The sequence below is a fragment of the Ascaphus truei genome, chromosome 10 (assembly GCF_040206685.1).
Source record: "Ascaphus truei isolate aAscTru1 chromosome 10, aAscTru1.hap1, whole genome shotgun sequence".
NCBI classification, from domain to species: Eukaryota; Metazoa; Chordata; class Amphibia; order Anura; family Ascaphidae; genus Ascaphus; species Ascaphus truei.
The window spans coordinates 15,037,179-15,061,030 of NC_134492.1; the positions used below are offsets into that span (position 1 = coordinate 15,037,179).

At 43.1% G+C, this 23,852-nt stretch overlaps 1 protein-coding gene across 1 annotated transcript in view; it reads left to right on the forward strand.

The window, feature by feature from the left end:
• Positions 1-380: 380 nt before the first annotated feature.
• Positions 381-23,852, forward strand: part of LOC142503311 (dedicator of cytokinesis protein 7-like) — a 24,236-nt gene continuing 764 nt past the window's right edge. The window contains exons 1-5 of the mRNA XM_075615461.1: positions 381-560; positions 11,888-11,984; positions 17,309-17,484; positions 18,102-18,170; positions 23,834-23,847. Coding sequence (XP_075471576.1) covers positions 523-560; positions 11,888-11,984; positions 17,309-17,484; positions 18,102-18,170; positions 23,834-23,847 — 394 coding nt within the window. The 5' untranslated portion in view covers positions 381-522. The remainder of the gene's footprint in view (positions 561-11,887; positions 11,985-17,308; positions 17,485-18,101; positions 18,171-23,833; positions 23,848-23,852) is intronic.

Below are 23,852 nucleotides of genomic sequence, written 5' to 3' on the forward strand. Positions count from 1 at the left end.
AACAGTGACATTCCCAGGTGCCCATAAATAACCCCCTGCAATGCCCTGATCTCATATCCTACCTACTGTACTATGACATCAAGTGGCATTACAATGAAAATGTAATTTCAATGTATCTGATTTCAATGATTGTGACACTGAAGTCTACAATCTGACCCTACAACCATCACAAATATATGTGCAGCCATGAAATGTACATTATGTGTGCAGCTAACTGCTGTTGAGTCCTGTAATGTGTAGATTCATCCATCTCAGTCACTGTATGGGAAAAAAAATCTGCAATTGATTCATATATACACATACACACATCTCTGAGGGACTTCTGCACATTGTGCAATTGCATGATCCCAGCTTCTCCCTCCCAGAGTGCTGCAAGCAGCACAGTACGGGGGGCGGCGCGTAGCTTCGCATCATTACGGTACTCCCCCGGCCCTGTGACTCCCGGAGCAGGAGCCGCTTTCCCCTCCCGATCCCCCTTCCTCCTCCTCCGCCAGCCGGGAGCTGCCGCAGCAAGAGGCGGCCATGGCCGAGCGCCGCGCCTTCGCACAGAAGATAAGCAGGTACATAACCGGACTCCCCCCCCCCTCTCCCGGGAGGGCTGGGCATCCCCCTCCTCCTCTCCCGGGAGTGCACACCCCATCCTCCTCCCCCCCGGGTTAGCTCTGGAGATGCCCAGGGAGGGTGGGCCTAGCTGGGGATGTCCCCAGGGTGCTCAGATCTGGGGCAGGAGGGAGGTGGGTGACATGCCGGGGACAGTATGGGCTGGGTGTCAGCACTGCTGCATGGGGCCTTGATATGGGAGCTGAGACTAGGGATGTTCCAGCTTTCACAGAATGGCATAAATGGCCTTTTTATTATTATTATTATTATTAGGGAGAGTGAAATAATGTGGCATTGTTTTTTTAAATGTAGTCCTTGGTGTTAAATGTACATATATTTTCCATTTCAGTGGGTGAATGTCCATGTGCTGTATGCAGCGCGCCGGGTACATATGAGAAATTAGAGTGCAATAACGCCATGAGTTCAACAAACACAGCATATTCTGTAGGAAAAGGAGTAACTGTTACAATATAACATAGGAGAGATATTGGGAAATATATCACTTTAGCAACCATAGACAAACACACAAGATAGAATACATGTAACGTGTGGTTAAAAAGAGTGCAAGCTCTCAGGACCGCAAGGTCCCTTCTTAAGGCACATTTGTTTAGCAACCATAATATATATTTAAACGTACGAGTGTCAATGTAATGTACATAAAAATATATATATATCCTGTAATTGGAACGGCTCTCGTGCAAATACTCAATATGTTTGACTGTGAATTATATTGACATGGTTTATGATATATAGAGGTACGTCTTGTAATCAATAAGGATTTTGCATAGTGCTCAAGCCCCACAACATGTCAGGTTTTCAGGATATCCTTGCATCAGCACAGGTGGCTCAATCAGTCTTCAACCGAGCCATCTGTGCTGAAGCTGGGAGATCCTGGAGTTGAGCACCTTTGGTGTACAGTACAAACTGTCAGAATTGCTGGTGACACCCCAAATCCTTAAGCGTGAGCCCTGCTACATTTTTTTACCATAGTCATAGATCATGTCACTGTTAGAAAAATAACACAACTGCAGGGTAACATTTGTATGGTTCTGTGTTACTTTCTTCCAATATTTGTTTTAATGTAAAAAAAACTCCAGCTGCATTGATGCGTTTGTTTTCGTGTCAGAACAGTATAAGTACTCTCAGTACCATCTGAAGGATGCCTCTGATACTCTAATAATATTCTGTTTTGTTTGTGTTTCCTAGTATACTGCAGAACATTGTCAGGGGTTCATTTAGAAAATGTGATTACTGTAAATCTCTTTTGCAATATTTTTTAATTTAAGTACTCAAGGATAATGTTATATATTAAATATAACAAAGATATTTATTATTAACAATATATGCACTTAATATATAACAGTGTATGTGTATATACAGTATTTTCAAAAACAAAAAACAGAAACGCATGCTCCATAGCACAGATATTTAATAAAAAGTGAAAAATTCAGAGTCAGGATGAAAAAACACAATAATATAAATGGAACAATTAAAATATTACCAATGGTGAGTCCGGTGAGCAAAGTGCCGCTGAATGGATTGAATGTCCCACTGTATTCAAAGGTTCAGCTTGTGCAAAGATGAAATATTTGTGCAGGAAATTGAGAATCGGTGCAGAATGATCAATTCCATGGAGGTGTTACAGGACCATTGAATACAGTGCAACATCCAATCCAATCATCATTCAGCAGGACTTTGCTCAAAGGACTCACCATTTATAATATTTTAATTGTTCCATTTATATTATTGAGTGTTTCATCCTGACTGATTTTTTTTCACTTTTTATGATATATCTGTGCTATGGAACATGCATTTCTGTTTTTTTGTTTGTGTTATATAATACTGTTTGGAACTTCAGTTCCATGTGAAGCTGCTACGTCTCCAGGTTCCCCTACCTTTTTTTATATATTGTTTTTCTTATTTCAGGTTTGCACCACCTTTTTATTTATTGTTGTTGTTGTTGTTGTTGTTGTTGTTGTTGTTGTTGTTTAATTTGCACTTTTCGCAATTTTTTTAGTGAACACTAATACATCACTAAGAATATTAACATTTAATCAGATATATAATTATTGGTTGACACACTTTTAACATATTATTGAGCATTGCAGCGCTGACTATTTTATGTGTGTGTGTGTGTGTGTATATGTATTATATATATATATATATATATATATCATATTTGTGTATGTTCCTCATTAGTAGATATATTTTTAGATACAAGGAATTAGTCATCTTGGGTTCTGTAGCGTCAGAAGAAATTTTAAGAAGGTTTAGCTTTTTTTGTCAAATAAATGTGAAAATTAATTATCTTCAAAGCATATGTAATATGTAATGTTTTTTCACATAAACCAATTTTGTGAAATACTCACTGTTTATCGTCTCTTCTGGATTGCAGAGAAACAAATCGCTATTGTGTCTAAAGCTGTGAGGTTATTAATCATGGTTTAATGACTGCAAAAGAGGTGCAAAAAATGGTATGAGATAGATATATATCTATCTATATATATATATATATATATATATATATATATATATATATATATCAAAAAAAATGTTTGACTTCCCTTTAGCCATTTTTTGCAGCTTCAATAATTTGATAAACTCCTGAAAGTGCATAGAAACAGGGAATACTAGCTAATTTCGTACCTAAACGATACAAAAACAAGGGGTGCTATCTATCAGTCCTCAGGGGGCATTAACCCCATTAATTTCAGCTCCGGGGACCCCCTGCTTCCCGAGATACTTACCGCCGTAGGGGGTCCCGGCATCCCTGTGAAGTTTAAATGTCCTGGTCACGCTGCCCAATAGGATGCCTCAATGGATGACGTCACAGCTTCCTATTGGCTCGTGGGACATTTAAAGCTGCCATTGTGTTAGGCGCACAGTTTCTCTTACTGCAGCGACACCGGCACCACTACAGGGGTCAGTATCTCTGGAAGCAGGGGGCCCCGGAGCTGAAATTAACACAGGTCAAGTCAGGAGACCCCTGCTTCAAACCTCTAATACAATTATTATTATTTTTAAACGCAATGCAGCATGTATTACTGCAAATTATGATATGCAACAGTGATGTGTTTGAGTCATGTGGAGCATTAGAAGAATATTGGGAGGACAGGGGCTTCTTCTGCCTGTCTCCCTTTGTGCATTTCATATCTGTGGGCTCCTCCGAGGCTGGCAGTACAGGGAAAAAAGATCATGGGTATTGTGGAAGAAATATGGATTTATTTACCATGGGAGGAATAAAATTTAACATAAGTTATAGGGGCTGAGCATAGTTTCCAGGTGACTTTATCGGGTATTCCTATGCAGGGGGAGTGCTTGTTTTGAGGGGCACAAAGCGGGCATACTGTGGGACCCCTTCATCTGATTGTCAATTAACACATTATTTAATGGTTGTAGTGGAGGACACAATATATTGAATGGCAATAGTTAATTTTGTATCTCCTGTTGGAAGTTTAAAAAAAAGTTGAACGTACATTATTCAGTCATGTTCAGTACTGCTTTATATTCCATCATTTGTTAGGGAGTTAAAGAAAGTGTTAATAGGACAATAGTAGGCAAGCTTAACTCTTCAGGATTGAAGTATTAGATCTGGGACATTGTGAAACATTCTCTGTACCCCATGTGTCAGGACACTGTGCTTCACGTTCCTCATAGCTCTCCGAATTAACTCCACATAGTCTTCTGCTTTTCTTACGGTCTGAGGGGTGGATAAAAAAAAAAAAATATATATATATATATATAATTTTTAGGGGCCAGAGTTTTTTTGAGGAACACACACCTCCTCTGCCTCACTGCCAGAACTCCTGTGTCCTCCAGCTTTCCACCCTCCCACCCCTTGAGCCTCGCTCCTATCTGCTTTGACCTCCCCTGCTCCACACCACCGAAAGCCAAAGCTGCACAGCGCTGTCTGACCTGCTTTTGCGGACGCACTAACAGAGCATCATGTGAAGCGCTGTTGCGGTGATGACTGAAAGGTCAGTCAGCACAGCCAGTAGCACAGATGCCGGAGACAAAGTATTAGGCTACTGAGGGCCCAGGATTTTACTATCCCTGCTATATATATATTGCTCTGCTGGTCCCATCAGTCAATGAAGGGAAAACAGGAATGCCGGAAATTCCGTGGAAAAAGGACAGTGTGTGAGTGATGCAGGGGGATTCCCTGCAGAAAATCCCTCAGTGAGAGACAGCCTAAAAATCATAAAATATATACATGTACAGAGATCTTTCTGAATGTACGCATCATATTATGTACAATGTTATTTATATAGGGCCAACAATGTACACAGCACTTTACAAAATTACAATACAAGGTAAATACATTACAAACAATGGGGATAAGCGCAACAGGTAAGTGCAAACATAAGGCAAAGGGAGACCCTGCCCCGAAGAGCTTACAATCGAAGTGGTATGTTGGGAGGCTTACAGACACCGTAAGCGTAAAAGTGCATTATTAGAAGTGCAGTGTGGGGCATCTAGAGTTCGTAGTAGAGGCGGAGAAAATGTTATGAGATGCTTCTTTTAACAGGTGGATTTTTCGCTGGGCTATGAATGTGGAAAGTGAAGGTGCTTGATGAATATTGAGTGGAAGAGCCTTCCATAGGCAGATAAAAGGTGGCACTGTGTGCTCATTTGCATGTCATTTCCCAGAATCCCTGTGTGCTGGGCGATAATGGTGAAAGACAGGGTTGCAGACCTGTCTAAGACATGCAAATGAATATACAGTAATATTTACAGTTGCTATACAGTGTATATATATATATTTTTTTTTTTTCCATTTAATATGTGCATCAATACGATCCGTTCTCCTGTAATCGATCGCTTGCTCCGGGTTATTTAATTCAGTTCTTGCACAGCATTCTGGTAAATGTAGTTCCTGGAATATGATTGATTGGGCAGTTACTAGATACAATTGGTGCACTGCTAGAGGGAGGGCGGGGCTCAAGAGCCAGAGCCTATCAGAAGGGGAAGGGGGCTGTCACTTTGGAAAGTCTTTGGATGTCTTTAAAACATTTTTTTTTAAACGCTACAAGTATTTTCTCATAGTACAGAACTGATTTATTAAAAAAAACACACATGAAGGATATTGCTTCAACTGCTGCTTTAATAATGTTGTGAAGGAAGAAACAACAAGAATTAGTAACTGCGTTTATATGTGGGGAAAAGGAAAGGGAGTAGTTGAATGTAACCCCCAGGGCAGCGTGCTTGTGGGACTGGGTGGATAGCAGTGTTATTGACTGTAATGGAGAAGGGAACAATGGTGGCCTTGTTTTGGGAGGGAATATGAGGAGCTCTATTTTAGCCATGTTAAGTTTAAGGCGACGAAGGGCTAGCTAGGCCGAGATTGCTGATACATGCTCTGTCATTTCTGATTGGACTGCATGTGTATATCAATATAGCTGAATCCACAGGAGTCAATGTGGTCAGCCAGCGAGAGTGTATATAGAGGAGAGTAAGGGGCCTAAATCCGGACCACACCTACAGAGTGTTCCATAGAGGTCAAGAGAGGAGTTGTCATAATAGGCATTGAAGGAGGTAGGAGGAGAACCAGGAGAGGGCAGTGTCACGGATGCCAAGAGTGTGAAAAATGTATTGGAGATGAGGGTGGTCAACAGTATCGAAAGCTGAGGAGAGTTGAAGAAGATTTGGCAATATGGAGGTCATCCACTACCTTGGTGAGTGCGGTTTCTGTTGAGTAAGCTGTACAGAAGCCTGACTGGAAAGGGTCAAATCGGTTATGGGAGCGGAGAAAGGGAAGAATACCGAAAGAAACAATGTGTTCCAGAAGTTTAGAATCAAAAGGCAAGAGGGAGACAGGGCGATAGTTAGAATAGGGAGGTAGGGCTAAGGTGTTATTCTTAAGAATTGGTTGAACAATAGGTTTCTTCAAAAGAGATGGAAAAGTACCATAACAAAGGGGAGTTAAAGATATACCTGAGGATGGGGATCATGCATTTCATGAATGTCTCAAAATATGTACAGTATAAAGAGAAGGGTTTTAACACACATATTTGAATCATTTCTCAACAAAGTGTAGCCAGAAATTCTCTCGGTCTGGGCTGCACAAAGAACGTTTTATTTATTTTCCTGTATTGCATTTTTGTGGGAATGTTCTGTTCATGAAATCAGGGTAGCCAGTGGGCAATTAAGTAGTTTGTGTTAGAATTTTTGCCGACACGCATTTCTTGATATCACAATGCCAGCATTGATAAGTTCATACAGAAATTAAAAAAAATAGAAATGTGTGTCAATAATGCATGGGATTCATTCTATAAGAAATATATTGTTACACGTTACTTATAATTTACCAGATTATGTTAAAGCAGCAGCCCCTCCCCCAGAAGCTGATATGAGTTTAGTTTAACTCCTGTAATGTTAGTATCTTGGCCCTTGAACATGTTCTGCTCTTTAAAAAAAAATAATAATAATAATAAGAAAAAAACGTTTTGTGTAGTGTTAAAGAACATAGAACGGGATGGAGTGTGTGAGGGGGTACGGGACGTTGTGTGTGAGAGGGGGGACGGGACGGCGTGTGTGTGAGAGGGGATGGGACGAGTGTGTGTGTGAGAGGGGGGATGGCGTGTGTGTGAGAGGGGGGGGACGGCGTTTATGTGTGTGTGAGAGAGGGGGGGGGACGGGGGTGTGTGTGTGTGAGGGGACGGCGTGTGAGAGGAGGACGGGACGGCCTGTGCGTGGGACGGCGTGGGCGTGAGAGGGGGAAGGCGTTTCTGTGAGAGGGGGGACGGCGTGTGTGTGTATGTGAGAGGGGGGTCGGGACGGCGGGCGCGCATGTGTGGACGGTATGTGTGTGAGAAGGGGTACGGGACGGCGTGGGGGTGTGAGGGGGGACGGGACGGCACGGCGTACGTGTGAGGGAACGGTGTGTGTGAGAAGGGGGCAGCGTGTGTGTGAGAGAAGGGGGACGGGTCGGCGTTTGTGCGAGAGGGGACGGTGTGTGTGTGTGTGTGTGAGAGGGGACAGAGAGTATGTGTGTGTGTGTGTGTGTGTGTTGGGGGGGCGGGTGGAGTGTGAGGAGTGGGACAGAGTGAGATAGGGGGGAGAGAGAGAAGTGGGGGGATACTGAAAGAGAAGGGGACTCCCAGCGGTGTCCCGGGTGGAGACTTTAGTCCTGCGCCCCAAAAAGCTGTCGGCGGACCTGTTTCTGGTATTACTATAATAGGCCGCGAATATAGTGCTGGCGCTCTACTACGTGACGTCACACGCTCATGGCACGTACGCAAAACATGCACTGCAAGCTGGAGATACCAGGAGGCGTGGCCATGACATCACGGGAGCGGTTCACCCTCATTGGCTGAACCGCTCACGTGTCACGGCCGTTGTGCGTCAAAAACTATTTCATTGGTCTCTTCTGCAGTCTGTCGCACACACTGTGCGCCTTCATTGGTCTCCATGAGTTCTGGCGTTGCACGCACGCCGCCACTATAATCGCGAACTTAGGCCGAGTCCCCGGTGGTGTGGTGGCGAGCCCTACAGCACGCGTGCCACACAGCACAGCCCTCTATGGGGCAGGTCCCAGTGGCGTTGTGCGTGTGCGCGCGCAAAGCGCTGTGACGCATACGCTAGCAGGGAAGACAAGAATTTTGTGTTCCAGTGCAGCATTGTGGTCGGCGCGCGGCCAATGGCAGGGCAGATATGCCCCCTGAAGGCCCCGCCCCCATCATGGCCCTGCCCCCCTCGCTCCCCTAGAGTTCCAATACAGACCGCCGATCGCGGCTGTAGTCTCTGCACATGCCGCCAGGCGCGCGTGTGGGGGGAGGACTGATGCCGTAGCCTTAGACTGCTATGGGTTTTGGGGTGAGCTTCATTTTAACCTCACGCACACCTTCTATTTCAAACGTTTATACAGTATGTCTCCTGAACAAAGCATCAAATGTAAAATAAAAACAGCCTTGGAAAGGGCAGTAAGAGATCATTTACAGCAAGTAAAACATAAAATGCAAAAAAAAATGGCGGTCAGCACAAACGGCTGCTTTCAGTGACAGATAGTTACATCGTAAAATAACAAAAATACAGCTGGAATACAAAGAGCGCTACAGATAATCAGATAACAGACCTAAAGGGCTAAAACGACCTGTGTGAGAAGGTTGTTTTTTAATATGGTTGAGCCAATCATAAATAAGATTTATCATAGTAGAACAATGACCAGCATCTGTTCCAGCGCAGTGTTATTGTCCCAGTGGAAGTTGGTTCCTGGATAGAAGTGATGTCACATCGATGGCAGGTTAAGGCTGGATAATTATCCGTGCATTGAGAGTACATGTCTGCCTTGCATTGACCTTTCTTTTAATATTGTGCACCATTATCTAATCACAAAGGGCTTTAACCTAAAGCTGCCAATTGTGAATGACAGGGAAGTTTTAAAGATGGTTTAGTTGCAGAACGAGGAGCTAATGCCAGCGCAGTGCTTTTCAGACCCTTTATGTTAATGATTTCTGAAGACTACACAATTGGGGGAGGAGGGTCATGTCCCAATTATGCCAACCCCAGCTCAGGTGCCTGAATCTAGATTGTGCTATTCCAAATATAATATTAGCTGATCTATGCCGTGCGAGCCTTTCCTGCATCAAAGGGGGCAATAAAGACGGTCAATATCCTTATTTATTTATTTTTAATTATATATATATCACTCACATTACATATAGTGTGATTTGTTGGAACTAACATGAACAGTCCTCATGAGATTTAAAGTAATAATCTAGCCCTATGAACCCCGTGTTTTTTTCAGCATGGGAACTGGAGCGGGATCACGCACTTCCGCGGACGCCTCGGTTCCCAAGATTCTCATCGGTGAAGTAAATGAAGCTTTGGCATTTTCACTGGTGCTTTGGCCCTAAAATGTTTCAGGGGTTTGGTTTGTTTTTTTACGTGCACTTTAAATATATACCCTTACTGTGTGAGCTAGTCTCCCAATATTCCACGTAGGCAGTGCTTGTAATGGCGACGCACGGCCATGCTTATAATGGTGGCGCGTCGCCATGCTTACAATGGCGGCGCGCCGCGGCGGCAAACATGCAGAGCTATGAAGACGCACACAGTGCATGCGACTGCGCATGCCGCGTCCAGGCGTTCGATTTTTCAAAAGATTTTGTTGATTGATATTGTTGCGCGATGGCTGAGTCACGTGAGCGGGTTCAGCCAATGAGGGCGAACCGCTGATGGCCACGCGTTCGCCACGCCTCCCTGTCACCTCCCGATGACTGCAGTGCAGGTTTTCGCGCGCACGCATCGCACGAATGATGTCACGAGGTCGCAGTCACGAGCCGGAGCAACTATAATCGAGGCCTTAGACTGTAAGCTCTTTAGGGCAGAATCTTCCTTTGCCTTATGATCTCATTTACTTACTGCTCTTCCCCCCATTATTTTCACTGTATTGTAATTTTTGTAAAGCGTTGTATGTGAACACTGTTGGCTATCTATAATTAAATTATAGTTCATACATTCCCAGACATACATCTTCTTAGTCATGTGACAAATCTTTGATAGACTTGCTACTTTAACCCTTCGAGTGCCAAAAGACCGGCGCACCCAAGTGTTTTTCCTTGTAAGGCCACCAAATCCTGCTGCTCATCGATTGAGGCTTTATGTTGGACGGCTATTTAAATGCCGTTAAAATTCCCATGAAGTAACACACTAGTAACTTCACCGATAAGTATCTCTGGGAACCGGGGAATCCCCGGAGCTGGAAATAATGCGGTTCATCTCCAGGAGACCCCCTGTACATTTTGGAAATGGTCACAAACCACTAATCAACTCAGAAGGTGTCTATCGATTTTAAAATGCATTTAATAGTTTTATCGCTTCCAGTTACATCCTGTTTCCAGATATAGAATTGGTTTGTAGTTCAGTATGTTCAGTCCATTGTTTGGCTCCTTTGTTTCTGGCACCCATCAATCTACCATATATTTGGGAAAGTTGTTTGTCTGTCTTTTTGCCATGCATTTGGACACCTTAAAGCTGCAGTTCAGTCAATATCCTGCATGTGTTTTTTTTTTTTTAATAAATCAGTTCTGTAGTAAGAAAAAATACTTTTAGCATTTTCTGTTTTTAAAAAAACAACCTTGAAAGACCAATTTTCTTGTATTCTATTTTAACAGCCATTTGCTAAGGCACAGCCCCTTCGTGTTCTGACACAAGCCCTGGCACACCCCTTTGTCAGCCCTGCCCTACCTCTAGCACATGTCAGTGCAGGAGTGCTCATGAATATTCATGAGCTTCCACTGAGAGACATAAGCAGAAGAAAAACATATGCCATATCTAATTATGTCACCAAATTTCACCTATCAATACATGGAGAACGAATTGACCTGCAGCTATACAGTTCTTTAGGTAATTAGAGATTGCCCACATGAAACTATTGAAGTAAAAAAATTTTTAAAAAAAAGACTGAACTGCAGCTTTATGACAGGGGTGCGCAAACGTCCTGCGCTGCTCTACCCGTATCGCGCCTCCCCTTACCTCTAATGCGGTGTCAAATAACACCACATTGCCATGGCGACGCATGGACTGGAGCCAGGTAAGTGAGTTACAGAGGACTCGTGCTCTCACCTCGGGGCCTCTGTAACTGCCCCCACCCCCAAAAAAAGTCTTGCGCCCCCCAGTTTGCGCACCCATTGCCTTACGATATCGTAAACACATTTTGCATGACGGTTCCTGAGATCAAGGAGCAGGTTTTTGTCTGATACAATTCACAAATGACATGATCCCATCACACCCCCCTCCCCCACACCAGCCCTTAATCTTGGGCACTCTGAAAATCCATTGGGCAACATTCGAAAAATTACAGGAGCAGCCAAAGGTCTTCAAGAGCGCGAGATCAATGTTTGGGACGAGAGTACAATGTTCCACAAACACTAGAGGCTCTTGATCGAACACTTCAGGACCTCAGAGGCAATGAAACTATTATGGGTGGAGTTGTTTTAGCAGAGGGGTTTCACATTAATTAACTAAAAAAATAAATTATCCATTGATATATTTCAGTATTTATTTTTTATAATTGCCGGGTACTTTCAACTAGTAGGACAGGGGTGGCCAACTCCAGTCCTTTAGGGCCACCAACAGGCCAGGTATTAGGGAAATCCCAGCTTCAGCACAGGTGGCTCAATTGGCGACTCAGCCGAAGACTGAGCCACTGATTGAGTCACCTGTGCTGAAGCAGGGATATCCTTAAAACATGACCTGCTGGTGGCCCTTGAGGACTGGAGTTGGCCACTCCTGTAGTAGGACAATAAGCCTAGAAGGACAATGTTGTGTATCTTATTTCTTGCAGAACTGTGGCTGCTGAGGTTAGAAAACAAATATCTGGACAATACGGCTCTCCACAGCTCCACAAAAACCTGAACGTTGGTGGGTCGCACCATGCCACGGTACGTTGTTAGTGTTTTGGTTCTTATAAAAGCATTGTCGTGCTGCGGGCAGTTGGTTTTCCGTGTTTATTTTATTGTAAAATGCAGTGTTTTCCCCCCTGCTTTCATTCATCACTGTTTATCAATGTTACAGCGTAACAATAAAAAATGAACACATTTGAAGGTGGTGGATTTTTTTTGCGAATGTAATTTTTTTTGCGAATGTAATTTTTTTTTAATGTAAACTTGAAGGAGGGGGTCTCCAGCTCTGAACCCCATTAATTTTAGCTCCGGGGACCCCCTGTTTCCATAGATGCTTACCTGGAAATTAGGTGCCCGAGCTGCTCTCCTCGGCTGCCAGGCTTCACAATATGTCCGCACTTCAGATAGGCCAATAGGAAGCCGTGATGTCATCAGTGCGGCTTCCTATTGGCCAAATGTGATAAAATTATTATACAGGCTAATTCAAGGTATAGTTAGATGTAGGACTAAATTAAACGATGCAAGGCAATATGTCTCATGAGTTAAAACTAGGTGACTGATGCCTTTAAAATCAGACACGTTTAACTGTTTTTCAATCGTTCTGAATTATTTCCCTTTTTTTTTTCAATCTAAAACATCAACTCTGAATGGTGTCAAGAAATGGGTCTCCTGGGCATCTCGCCTTCTCTCTCTCTCTAACCTCCTCCTTTGGCCTCCACCAATGGACAGATTCCAGCACCCACAAGGCTGGCCACTATTTAGACCTTGCTTTTACAAAAAACTGTTCCCTTTCTGATTTCTCTATCTCCCCCCTTCTGCTCTCTGACCATCCCCTCATATTATTCACACCACTCTTCCTCTCACGCTCCTCTTACCTGTTCTTCTAGCTTCTCTCTTACATAGTTACATAGTAGATGAGGTTGAAAAAAGACATGCGTCCATCAAGTTCAACCTATGCTAAATTTAGACAACAGATACTTTATCCTATATCTATACTTACTTATTGATCCAGAGGAAGGCAAACCAAAAAAACCCCAGTGACATATCATCCAATGATATCTCATGAAGGGAAAAATAAATTCCTTCCTGACTCCAAGAATTGGCAATCGGATTACTCCCTGGATCAACATCCTTCCCATGTTTACTTATTTGGTATATCCCTGTATACCTTTCCTTTCTAAAAAGATGTCCATGAGACACACAATGTTTATCGTTCTCCTAATTATTCTAATTAAAATATTCTTATCTCATGGTGCATAGGGTAGAGTTAGCATGGACACAAAAATCCAAGTGGGGTAGAGACCCTCAATTGGACAAGAAACCCAAAATTGCACTCTATGAGAATAAAACACTTAATGGGACTAAACAATATATCCCAGGCTGATAGCCAAAAGTGCTACACGACGCAAAACAAAAAAGAATTTATTAAATACACGAGGGAGCAATATCAGGGAGTGTGGGGTATAAATAAGGGTGTGTTTAAAAATACAGTAAATGGTGGCCAGAATAGAGAGTTCTCTCTCACTCATCAGGTATAATTCACATATAGGGAAAGCCAATGCTAAAACTTATAAAGTATGTCCCTTCAGAGAGTACCTGGTGGTGGGCAATGAGGTATAGTCAGCCAAAGTCCTGACAAGGTATACTATAGAAAAATACCAACAGCAGGAGATACTAAACACAAAGTAACGTTTAAGGTGTAAAGAAATGTATCCCTGGTTCATCCGAATCACTTGAAAATTGTAACATATGCAGACTAATGTAACATGCGTCGAATGGGTAAGTGTATCATAACACTAAAGTAGAACAGAGGATTGGTGTTTCAGCATATAAATACATGTATACCCATCATCCCCTGAATAAAGTAGTCCCCCATTCATCAAGCTGCATATATAGTAATTCAAACTGTGTATATATAGGTCAAATCGGACAATGGCATAAGGCAAGAAAAACGGGTAAGTATAGATAAGTATCAAATACTAACCGATCAGCCGAGTTGGTGCTGGTTTACACGATACACCTGAGTTCCTGGCATTGCTGGTCACCACTACCGACGTCAGAAGAGTGACGTCGGTAGTGGTGACCAGCAATGCCAGCAACTCCGGTGTATCGTGTAAACCAGCACCAACTCGGCTGATCGGGTAGTATTTGATACTTATCTCTACTTACTCGTTTTTCTTGCCTTATGCCATCGTCCGATTTGACCTATATATACACAGTTTGAATTACTATATATGCAGCTTGATGAATGGGGGACTACTTTATTCAGGGGATGATGGGTATACATGTATTTATATGCTGAAACACCAATCCTCTTACCCATTCGACGCATGTTACATTAGTCTGCATATGTTACAATTTTTCAAGTGATTCGGATGAACCAGGGATACATTTCTTTACACCTCAAACGTTACTTTGTGTTTAGTATCTCCTGCTGTTGGTATTTTTCTATCGTATACCTTGTCAGGACTTTGGCTGACTATTCCTCATTGCCCACCACCAGGTACTCTCTGAAGGGACATACCTTATAAGTTTTAGCATTGGCTTTCCCTATATGTGAATTATACCTGTTGAGTGAGAGAGAACACTCTCTATTCTGGCCACCATTTACTGTATTTTTAAACACTCCCTTATTTATACTCCACACTCCCTGATATTGCTCCCTCATGTATTTAATAAATTCTTTTTTGTTTTGCGTCGTGTAGCACTTTTGGCTATCAGCCTGGGATATATTGTTTAGTCCCATTAAGTGTTTTATTCTCGTAGAGTGCAATTTTGGGTTTCTTGTCCAATTGAGGGACTCTTCCCCACTTGGATTTTTGTGTAAAAAGATGTCCAACCTTTTTTTGAACACATTTATTGTATCTGCCATCACAGTCTCCATAGGTAATGAATTCCACATTTTAACTGCCCTTGCTGTAAAGAACCCTTTCCTCTGTTGCTGGTGAAATCTCCTTTCCTCCAACCTTAAGGGATGGCCCTGAGTCCTTTATACTGCCCGTGGGATGAATAGTTCTTTTGAAACCTCCCTGTACTGTCCCCGAATATATTTGTATATAGTTATCATATCCCTCTTTGACGCCTCTTTTCTAAATTAAATCAATCTAATTTAGGCAGCCTCTCCTCATAAATTAGATTGTCCATCCCTTTTATTAATTTGGTGGCTCTTCTCTGCACTCTCTAGTTCCATAATATCTTTTCTAAGGAGTGGTGCCAAAAATTGTACTCCATATTCAAGGTGTGGTCTTTCTAATGCTTTGTAAAGGGGCATAATTATGTTTACTTCCCTTCCATCCATTATCCGTTTAATGCAAGATGAGATCTTGTTTGTCTTTGCAGCTACTGCATGACTTTAGGCACTATTGCTAACACTGCTGTCTACAAGCACTCCTAAATCCTTCTCAATCAAGGATTCCCCCAATTTATCCCCATTTCATTTGTAAGTCGCCTGTTTATTCTTGCTTCCCAAATGCATAACCTTACATTTATCTGTATTAAACCTCATCTGCCATTTACAGCCCAAGTTTCCAGTCTCTCCAAGTCCTTCTGGAGAGAAATTACACCCTGCTCTGATTCTACTACCTTACACAATTTAGTAATTTAGTATCATCAGCAAAGATGGAGACTTTGCTCTCGATGCCAACCTCAAGGTCATTAATAAACAAGTTAAAAAGCAGGGGTCCCAGTACCGACACCTGAGGTATTCCACTCACGACCTTAGCCCAACCTGAAAAAGTTCAATTTATGACAACCCTCTGTTGTATATCCTTCAACCAGTTTTCAATCCAGGTGCATATATTTTTACGGAGTCCAATTTGCTTAATTTTGTACACCAACGTCTTCTGTGGAACCGTATCAAAGGCCTTTGCAAAATCTAAGTAGACCACATCGACTGCATTACCCTGGTCTAAATTCCTACTTACCTCCTCAAAGAAACAAATAAGGTTAGTTTGGCATGATATATCCTTCATAAATCCATGCTGACTGTTACTAATAATTTTGTTTTCCATCAGGTATTCCTGAATATCATCCCGTATTAAACCTTCAAGTTGTTTCCCCACTATTGAAGTCAGGCTTACACGTCTGTAATTCCCCAGTTGTGATCTAGCTCCCTTTTTAAATATAGGCACCACATCTTTACACCAATCTTGTGGTACTGAGCCTGTGGAAATGGAGTCTTTGAATATTAAATGCAATAGTTTGGCTATTATTGAACTTAACTCCTTGAGAACTCTTGGATGTATGCCATCGGGGCCAGGTGCCTTATTTACTTTCATTTTTTCAAGCTGCCTATGAACTTCTTACTCGGATAACCAATAGTTCATTAATATGGAGGTTGTGGCTTCCTCCTGCGGCACTACTATTGAGATTGATTCTTCCCTGGTAAATATATCTCTCTATATATATCTCCAGCAAATTGTACATCAATAAACAAAATATAATTCATGAAAAAACACTGCATACACTATGTATAAAGCATACATATGGGCAGTGTATTGGTTACCTGCAATATTCATCTATTTTGAGATATTTTTAGGTATTTGAACACCTTATATAGATATAAAACTGGTACTTAGATGAGCAGGGCCATTTTCTCATCAGTTTTGGCCTGAACTTGCATCTTGTTCCACCTCAGGGTGCAGGCTGTGACCTGCAGTAATTACATCAAAGCATTCTGTCTTCTTATCCCAAATACCTGGAATGGAAAAGGTAGGAGTTCACTAAAATACTTCAAATACCTGGGATCTCTTTCAGGACAATAATTAAATTAAAACCAGGATTATTTAGATATTGATGGGCGCTCCTTTTAAACAAAAAGAGTTCTGGTTATTTCGCTCAGTGAATTGCCTGCTTAATAGACAATTGAGGATGTCTATAGTTTAATTTCACTGATGATATGTAGATGATTACTTTTTATGCACTTTACTATATTTGTTATACCATAATGTAATGAGCAGCATAATATACAGCAAAGTGGTAATGTGTGTAATGTAAATTCATGTTTTTGGCTTAATAAAATGTTTCGTAGAGATGTAACATTTTTTTTTATTTGTTTTATTTTTTTATGGAGTGTTTTCAATAATAACCTATTCAATGAGCAGGATGATAAAGGCACAGAATGGTATACTATTTTAATAAACAAATAACATATATTACTGGACCAATCAAACAGATGTAGTTGTTTGAGTCTTGCTTCTCAATGATCTTGTCTGCTAGAACTGGCAAAAACCCAGATTAGCAAGAGAATATTTGCATGTGGTGTCTTGTATGAAATGATCAATCTATTTCCTACCACTCAGTAGACTGACTTTGTGGTAGCAACCCTGACTGATTGTTGACAATTCTTGTGTTGTCTACGGAAGGTTCCTCTTACGGAAGCAGTGGACCCAGTGGATTATGAGGACTATCTCATCACTCATCCTGTGGCTGTAGACTCGGGTCCCTTAAGAGACCTGTATGAATTTCCTCCGGATGATGTTGAAGTTGTGTACACTCCCAAGGAGTGCAGGACTGTGGTGTCTTCAGTCCCAGAAGAGAGGTAATAACATTGTCATGAGCAACCAAAGCAATGTGTGGCAAGAGCCTGGAGGGGTTCAGGAGAAAAAATGTAATTTAGCCCTAATTTTCAAACCATTGACATATCTGTTATATCAGTTCTGTGGGTTGACTAAGTGCCTCGTAGCTCCTGTTGATTAGCAAATAAAAAAAACAGAAAGTCCTTTCTAACTGTATTTGTTCCTCTATTGGTATACAGAATGCGTTACCAGACGCTTACAACTGATGTGCGCAGTTGGGAGTTATTAGTGGTAGCCAGTGCCGTCTTAACTCATGGGCACGCTGGGCAGTTGCCCGGGGGCCCCACGAGCATAGGGGCCCCCACGCTAATCTATGCACAGACCAGAATTTAACACTAATTTTCCGATCACCCGCCTCGACATTCAAATCTCCCGCTAACTCGGTAGAAGGAGAAAAATGACGACTTGTAGCGGGGAGTTGGCAGGGCCCAGTGCACTGCTTTGCCCGGGGGCCTATAATGCTGTTAAGACGGCCTTGGTGGAAGCCAGTAATTAACATTTTGAAATGTGTTTCATGGCCAGACTTTGCACACATGAAAGATGGCTTGTGTACAACGCAGGTGTCTGTTTCTGTCCCCAGTGAGATGGATGCCCATGTGAAGGACTGCATAAGAAGTTACACAGAAGATTGGGCAATTGTGAATAGAAAGTAAGTGGACCAATTTAGAGAAGTTTAAATCTAGTGTTTTTCATCGCGATGGACAGCAGTCTGAAGTAAACGTTTTTTGTAGGGAATGCGATACGTTATTCCATTAGTACATGGGTGGCCAACTCCAGTCCCCAGGGGCCACCAACAGGTCAGGTTTTCATGATATCCCTGCTTCAGCAAAGGTGCCTCAGTCATTCTCATTGAGCCACCTGAGCTGAAACGATGTAACAGGTTTTTGTTTTTTTTTCTGGGGTGTTTTCAATAATAACCTATTCAATGAGCAGGATGATAAAGGTACAGAAAAATGATACTATTTTAATAAATAAACAAAATATATTACTGGGCCAACAGATGTAGCTGAGTCTTGCTTCTCAATTAATTTCTCTGTTAAGATTGGCAAAAATTAGGTTTGAGTTATCCATAGACAATAATTTTAATAAGTTTAGCTATCTGTATGTGATGAAAGAGTTAATCATATTTGTTTCATTACATTTGTTCGACAAGTGCTTTTAAAAAGGCAAATCCCCTATCCCCAGTGAATTAATCCCAGTGACATCTTTACATGGTCTCATTTGGGTAATTGATACCTATTTGTACCCAAATCTGACACCTCTAAGGCCTCGTCCATGGTTGCTGCTTGCTGGCGGAGGCGCGCTGAGGCGCGCTCCTGCTCAGCACTGAGCCCCTACAGCCGCAATTAGAGCGGCTTTAGTAGGGGCTCGCCTACGCTTCCACAAGCGCGCGGAAGCGTAGGTCTTACCAGAATTTTAGATTTCCCTGCTTGCCGGCGCGCAGGACCGGTCACGTGAGCGGTTCGCCCAATGAGGGCAAACCAGCTCCGTGACGTCACTGACCCGCCCCCTGACGGTGCGCAGGGAAAGCACCCGCAAGGCCAGGGAAAGCACCCGCTTTCCCTGAGCCTCAGCGCGCCTCAGCACACCAGCGGGAAGCGTGGCCGAGGCCTAAGGCCGAGTCCATAGACGGACAGGCCGTGCTGAGGCGTGCGGACGCTCCGCGCTGAGCCCCTGCATCCTCAATGAGGATGCCTTGAGAGGGGGCTCACGCGAGCGTCCGCAGGCGTGCTGAAGAGTTGGAGGTTTCAGCCGAGCGCCAAGCTGTTTTTCAGCGCGCTGTCGGCTGAAAACCTCCAATCACAGCACAGCAGTGTCGACGTCACGGCGCCGTGACATCGACATCAATGCGTCGCGGGCGATTGGCCCTGCGACGTCACTGCCCCGCCTCCAACCACCTCCCCCCGGCTCCGATCGCGCCTGCTGGCTCGGATCGCCTCACCCCTCTATGGCCCGGGCCTAAGGCTTCGTCCATAGTGAAAGCGAGCGTGAGTGCTACTTGCCTTGCGCGAGCTTTCCTCTCCAGCGATGTGTGCACTGTAGATTTTTGGGAAGTGAGCAAGGGGGTGGGCGCGGTCATGGCGGGGGGGGCGTGTCAAGGAAGTGTCATGCATGAGAACACTCCTTTAGCAAATAATAAAATGCACAATGCCACGCAATTTGCAAAAGTATTCTGCAAATATTTTATATATATTCATTTTAAGTTATGGCGGGTGACCACCGTTAGAATATAGCCAATAAAGAATCACTTGTGAGCACATTCACATGTCTTAGACAGGTCTGCACCCTGCCTTTCAACCATTATTTTCGCCCTCAGTTGGCTGAACCGCCGGGGGGCGTTGCCTAGCGCTGCATCGCCCGTGTCCATCTCAATTTTCGGGTCTGGAAGAAAAACTCGCCGCGCTCCGGCCCCCCCTCGCAGCGGGCCCGGCCCCTTTGAGAGGCGGCTCTTGTCCCCGCAGCGCCCGCCATAGCGAGCGCGTAGCCAGTGGGGACCAAGCCTAATGCAAGAAGCCTGGCAGATAAAATGGGGAAGCTTGAATTAATAGCTGCAAGGGAGCAGAATGATATCATAGGCATTACTGAAACATGGTGGGATGAAATTTATAACTGGGCAGTTAATTGAGAGGGTTATTCCCTTTTTCGGAAGGATCGAGCAAATAGAAGAGGAGGTGGAGTATGCTTATATGTTAAACCGGATCTAAAACCTATTGTAAGGGAAGATGTTTATGAAAGGAATGATGAAAATATAGAGACCTTGTGGATAGGAATTAGCAGTGGAAGTAAAAGTATAAAGAAAATATTTGTAGGGTTATGCTATAAACCATCAAATATCTGTGAGATTGAGGAAGCTAAAATACTTTTGCAAATGGAGAAGGCATCAAAACTGGGTCATGTTTGCATAATGGGTGATTTTAATTATCCACACACAGACTGAGGCCATGAGATTAGCATTACAACAAAGGGGAACAGGTTTTTGGGGGTGCTTAAAGACAATTATATGACCCAAATTATTGAGGAACCAACCAGGAGAGGGGCAATACCGGATTTGGTGATATCAAACAATGTAGAAGTAATAGCAAATATTCAAGTCCTGGAACATTTGGGTAACAGTGATCATAACATGGTCTCATTTGAAATAAATGGTCAAAAAACTGGTTACTTGGGTTCAACAAAGACCTTAAACTTTAGAAAAGCAGATTTTAATAAATTGAGGACTTAATCTACAAGTAATACACTGGGATGATGATTTTGCAGGGAAAAATGTAGAAGATAAGTGGGCAGTCTTTAAAACATTGTTAGAAAAGCACACTCATTAGTGTATACCCTTGGGTAATAAGTATAAAAGAAATAAGTCAAAACCAACGTCGCTAAATAAACAGGTAGGGGAGGAAATGGAAAAGAAGAGGCAGGCGTTTAGATTCTTAGATTCTTAAAGCAAATACGACTCCGTAAAAATATATGCACCTGGATTGAAAACTGGTTGAAGGACAGACAACAGAGGGTTGTCATAAATGTAACTTTTTCAGGTTGGGCTAAAGTCGTGAGTGGAGTACCTCAGGGATCGGTACTGGGACTCCTGCTTTTTATCTTGTTTATTAATGACCTTGAGGTTGGCATCAAGAGCAAAGTCTCCATCATTGCTGATGATACTAAATTGTGTAAGGTAGTAGAATCAGAGACTGGAAACTTGGGCAGGTAAATGGCAGATGAGGTTTAATACAGATAAATGTAAGGCCTCGGCCATGCTCCCTGCTGGCGTGCTGAGGCGCAGGGAAAGCGGGTGCTTTCCCTGGCCTTGCGGTTGCTTACCGCACGCGCTGTCAGCGGGCCGTCAGGGGGCGGGCGCGTCACTGGCCGGGGGCGGGCCAGTGACGTCACGGAGCTGATTCGCCCTCATTGGGCGAACCACTCTTGTGACCGGCCTGTCGCGCCGGCAAGCGGGGGAATTTTAAATTCCCCTAAGACCTGCGCTTCCGCAAGCGCATGGAAGCGCAGGTGAGCCCCTACTAAAGCCGCCCTAATTGCGGCTGTAGGGGCTCAGTGCTGAGCGGGAACGCGCGTCAGCACGCTTCCGCCAGCAAGCGCTAAACATGGCCAAGGCCTAAGGTTATGCATTTGGGAAGCAAGAATAAACAGGCGACTTACAAATTAAATGGGATAAATTGGGGTAATCCTTGATGGAGCAGGATTAAGGAGTGCTTGTAGACAGCAGGCTTAGCAATAATGCCCAAAGTCATGCAGTAGCTGCAAAGGCAAAAACGATCTTCTCTTGCATTAAAGGGGCAATGGATGGAAGGGAAATAAAAAAAATTATGCCCCTTTACAAGCATTAGTAAGACCACACCTTGAATATGGAGTACAATTTTGGGCACCACTCCTTAGAAAAGACATTATGGAACTAGAGAGAGTGCAGAGAAGAGCCACCAAATTAATAAAGGGAATGGACAATCTAATTTATGAGGAGAGGCTAGCTAAATTACATTTATTTAAAAGAGGCGTCAAAGAGGGGATATGATAACTATATACAAATATATTGGGGACAGTACAAGGAGCTTTCAAAAGAACTATTCATTCCACGGGCAGTACAAAGGACTCGGTGTCATCCCTTAAGGTTGGAGGAAAGTAGATTTCACCAGCAACAAAGAAAATGGGTCTTTACAGTAAGGGCAGTTAAAATGTGGAATTCATTACCCATGGAGACTGCGATGGAGATGGCAGACACAATAGATTTGTTCCAAAAAAGGTTGGACATCTTTTTAGAATGGAAAGTATACAGGGATATACCAAATAAGTAAACATGGGAAGGATGTTGATCCAGGGAGTAATCCGATTGCCAATTCTTGGAATCAGGAAGGAATTTATTTTCCCCTTATGAGATATCATTGGATGATATGACACTGGGGTTTTTTGGTTTGCCTTCCTCTGGATCAATAAGTAAGTATAGATATAGGATAAAGTATCTGTTGTCTAAATGTGGCATAGGTTGAACTTGGACGTATGTCTTTTTTCAACCTCATCTACTATGTAACTATGTAACTACTGTATGTTATATATAAAAAAAAATCCAGCAAAGAATTTGCAGTTGGAATTTTAACACCATCCCCTATCTGTAACCGTTAACCCCATCCTTCCAGAGGAACCTGCCATGCATTCTCCATCAATCTGTCACATGTTCCTCTATCAGTAATGGGGTTTCTAACCACCCCCATACCGAGCCAGCTCTGTCCATTTGAGGACTCGTCTCCATTTTTGCTCTGCAGTTTATAGCTCATTTAAGTGTTATCTTTAAATGATGTGTTGGTTGCCCCACCCTAAAGCTGACTGATCTCTTCTAAGCGACAGCTGCATGTACAGTATATGCTTGGGCGGAGGCCACAGGACATGATTTCACACCAGTAGCCCCGTCGCCCCTCCGCCCCCCCCCCCAGTTGGTGCAAAGACAGCTGACATACTTGGTGGGGTTAGTTAGGAAATCATTAACCTCGCTATGTTTTGTTGGTGGACATTATGTACATTCTTCCAGCTAAATGTATTTGACCCGGAGGGTGCCAGTTGAGCCTGTAACGTATTGGAACCCCCTAACAGCAAAGGGTTAACAGTGTACTTATCCACATAACGCAGACATACATATTGAAGATAAAATAAAGGCTTCCTTTTATGAGCAGATATTTAAAAAACTATAAGATGTGAAATTATTTTACTTTTGATTCCTTGTGTCTTTCCCAAGTTGTTGGAGGCGACTGTATCTTAAATCCATTGGTTCCCCCCCCCCCCCCAAACCTCATGGTTGGCGCTGCGGAAATAAAACGATACACTGCCCCCCCGAAACCACTGGGTTGGCACTATGAAAATAAAATGATACACTGCCCCCCGAAACCCCTGGGTTGACGCTACGGAAATAAAATGATACATACACAGTGTACACATCACTTTCCAATTTTATAAGACAGGTAAAATAAAGTACAAACAATGTGGTAAGAACAGGCAAAGGGAGACCCTGTGCTGATGAGCTTACAATCTAGGGCAGGGGTGGCCAACTCCAGTTCTCAAGGGCAACCAACAGGCCAGGTATTAGGGTTATCCCTGCTTCAGCACAGGTGGCTCAGTCATTGACTGAGCCACAGATAGAGCTTCCGGTGATGAAGCAGGGATATCCTTAAAACCTGACCTGTTGGTTGCCCTCGAGGACTGGAGTCGGCTACCCTTGATGTCGGGTTTAGTCTTCAACTTGTTCTCACTGTAATGGTTTTAAAAAACAAACGTTTGTGTCGAACGGATACATTTTATCATCATCGTATGTTCCCCCAGATATCAGAAGCTTGGCACT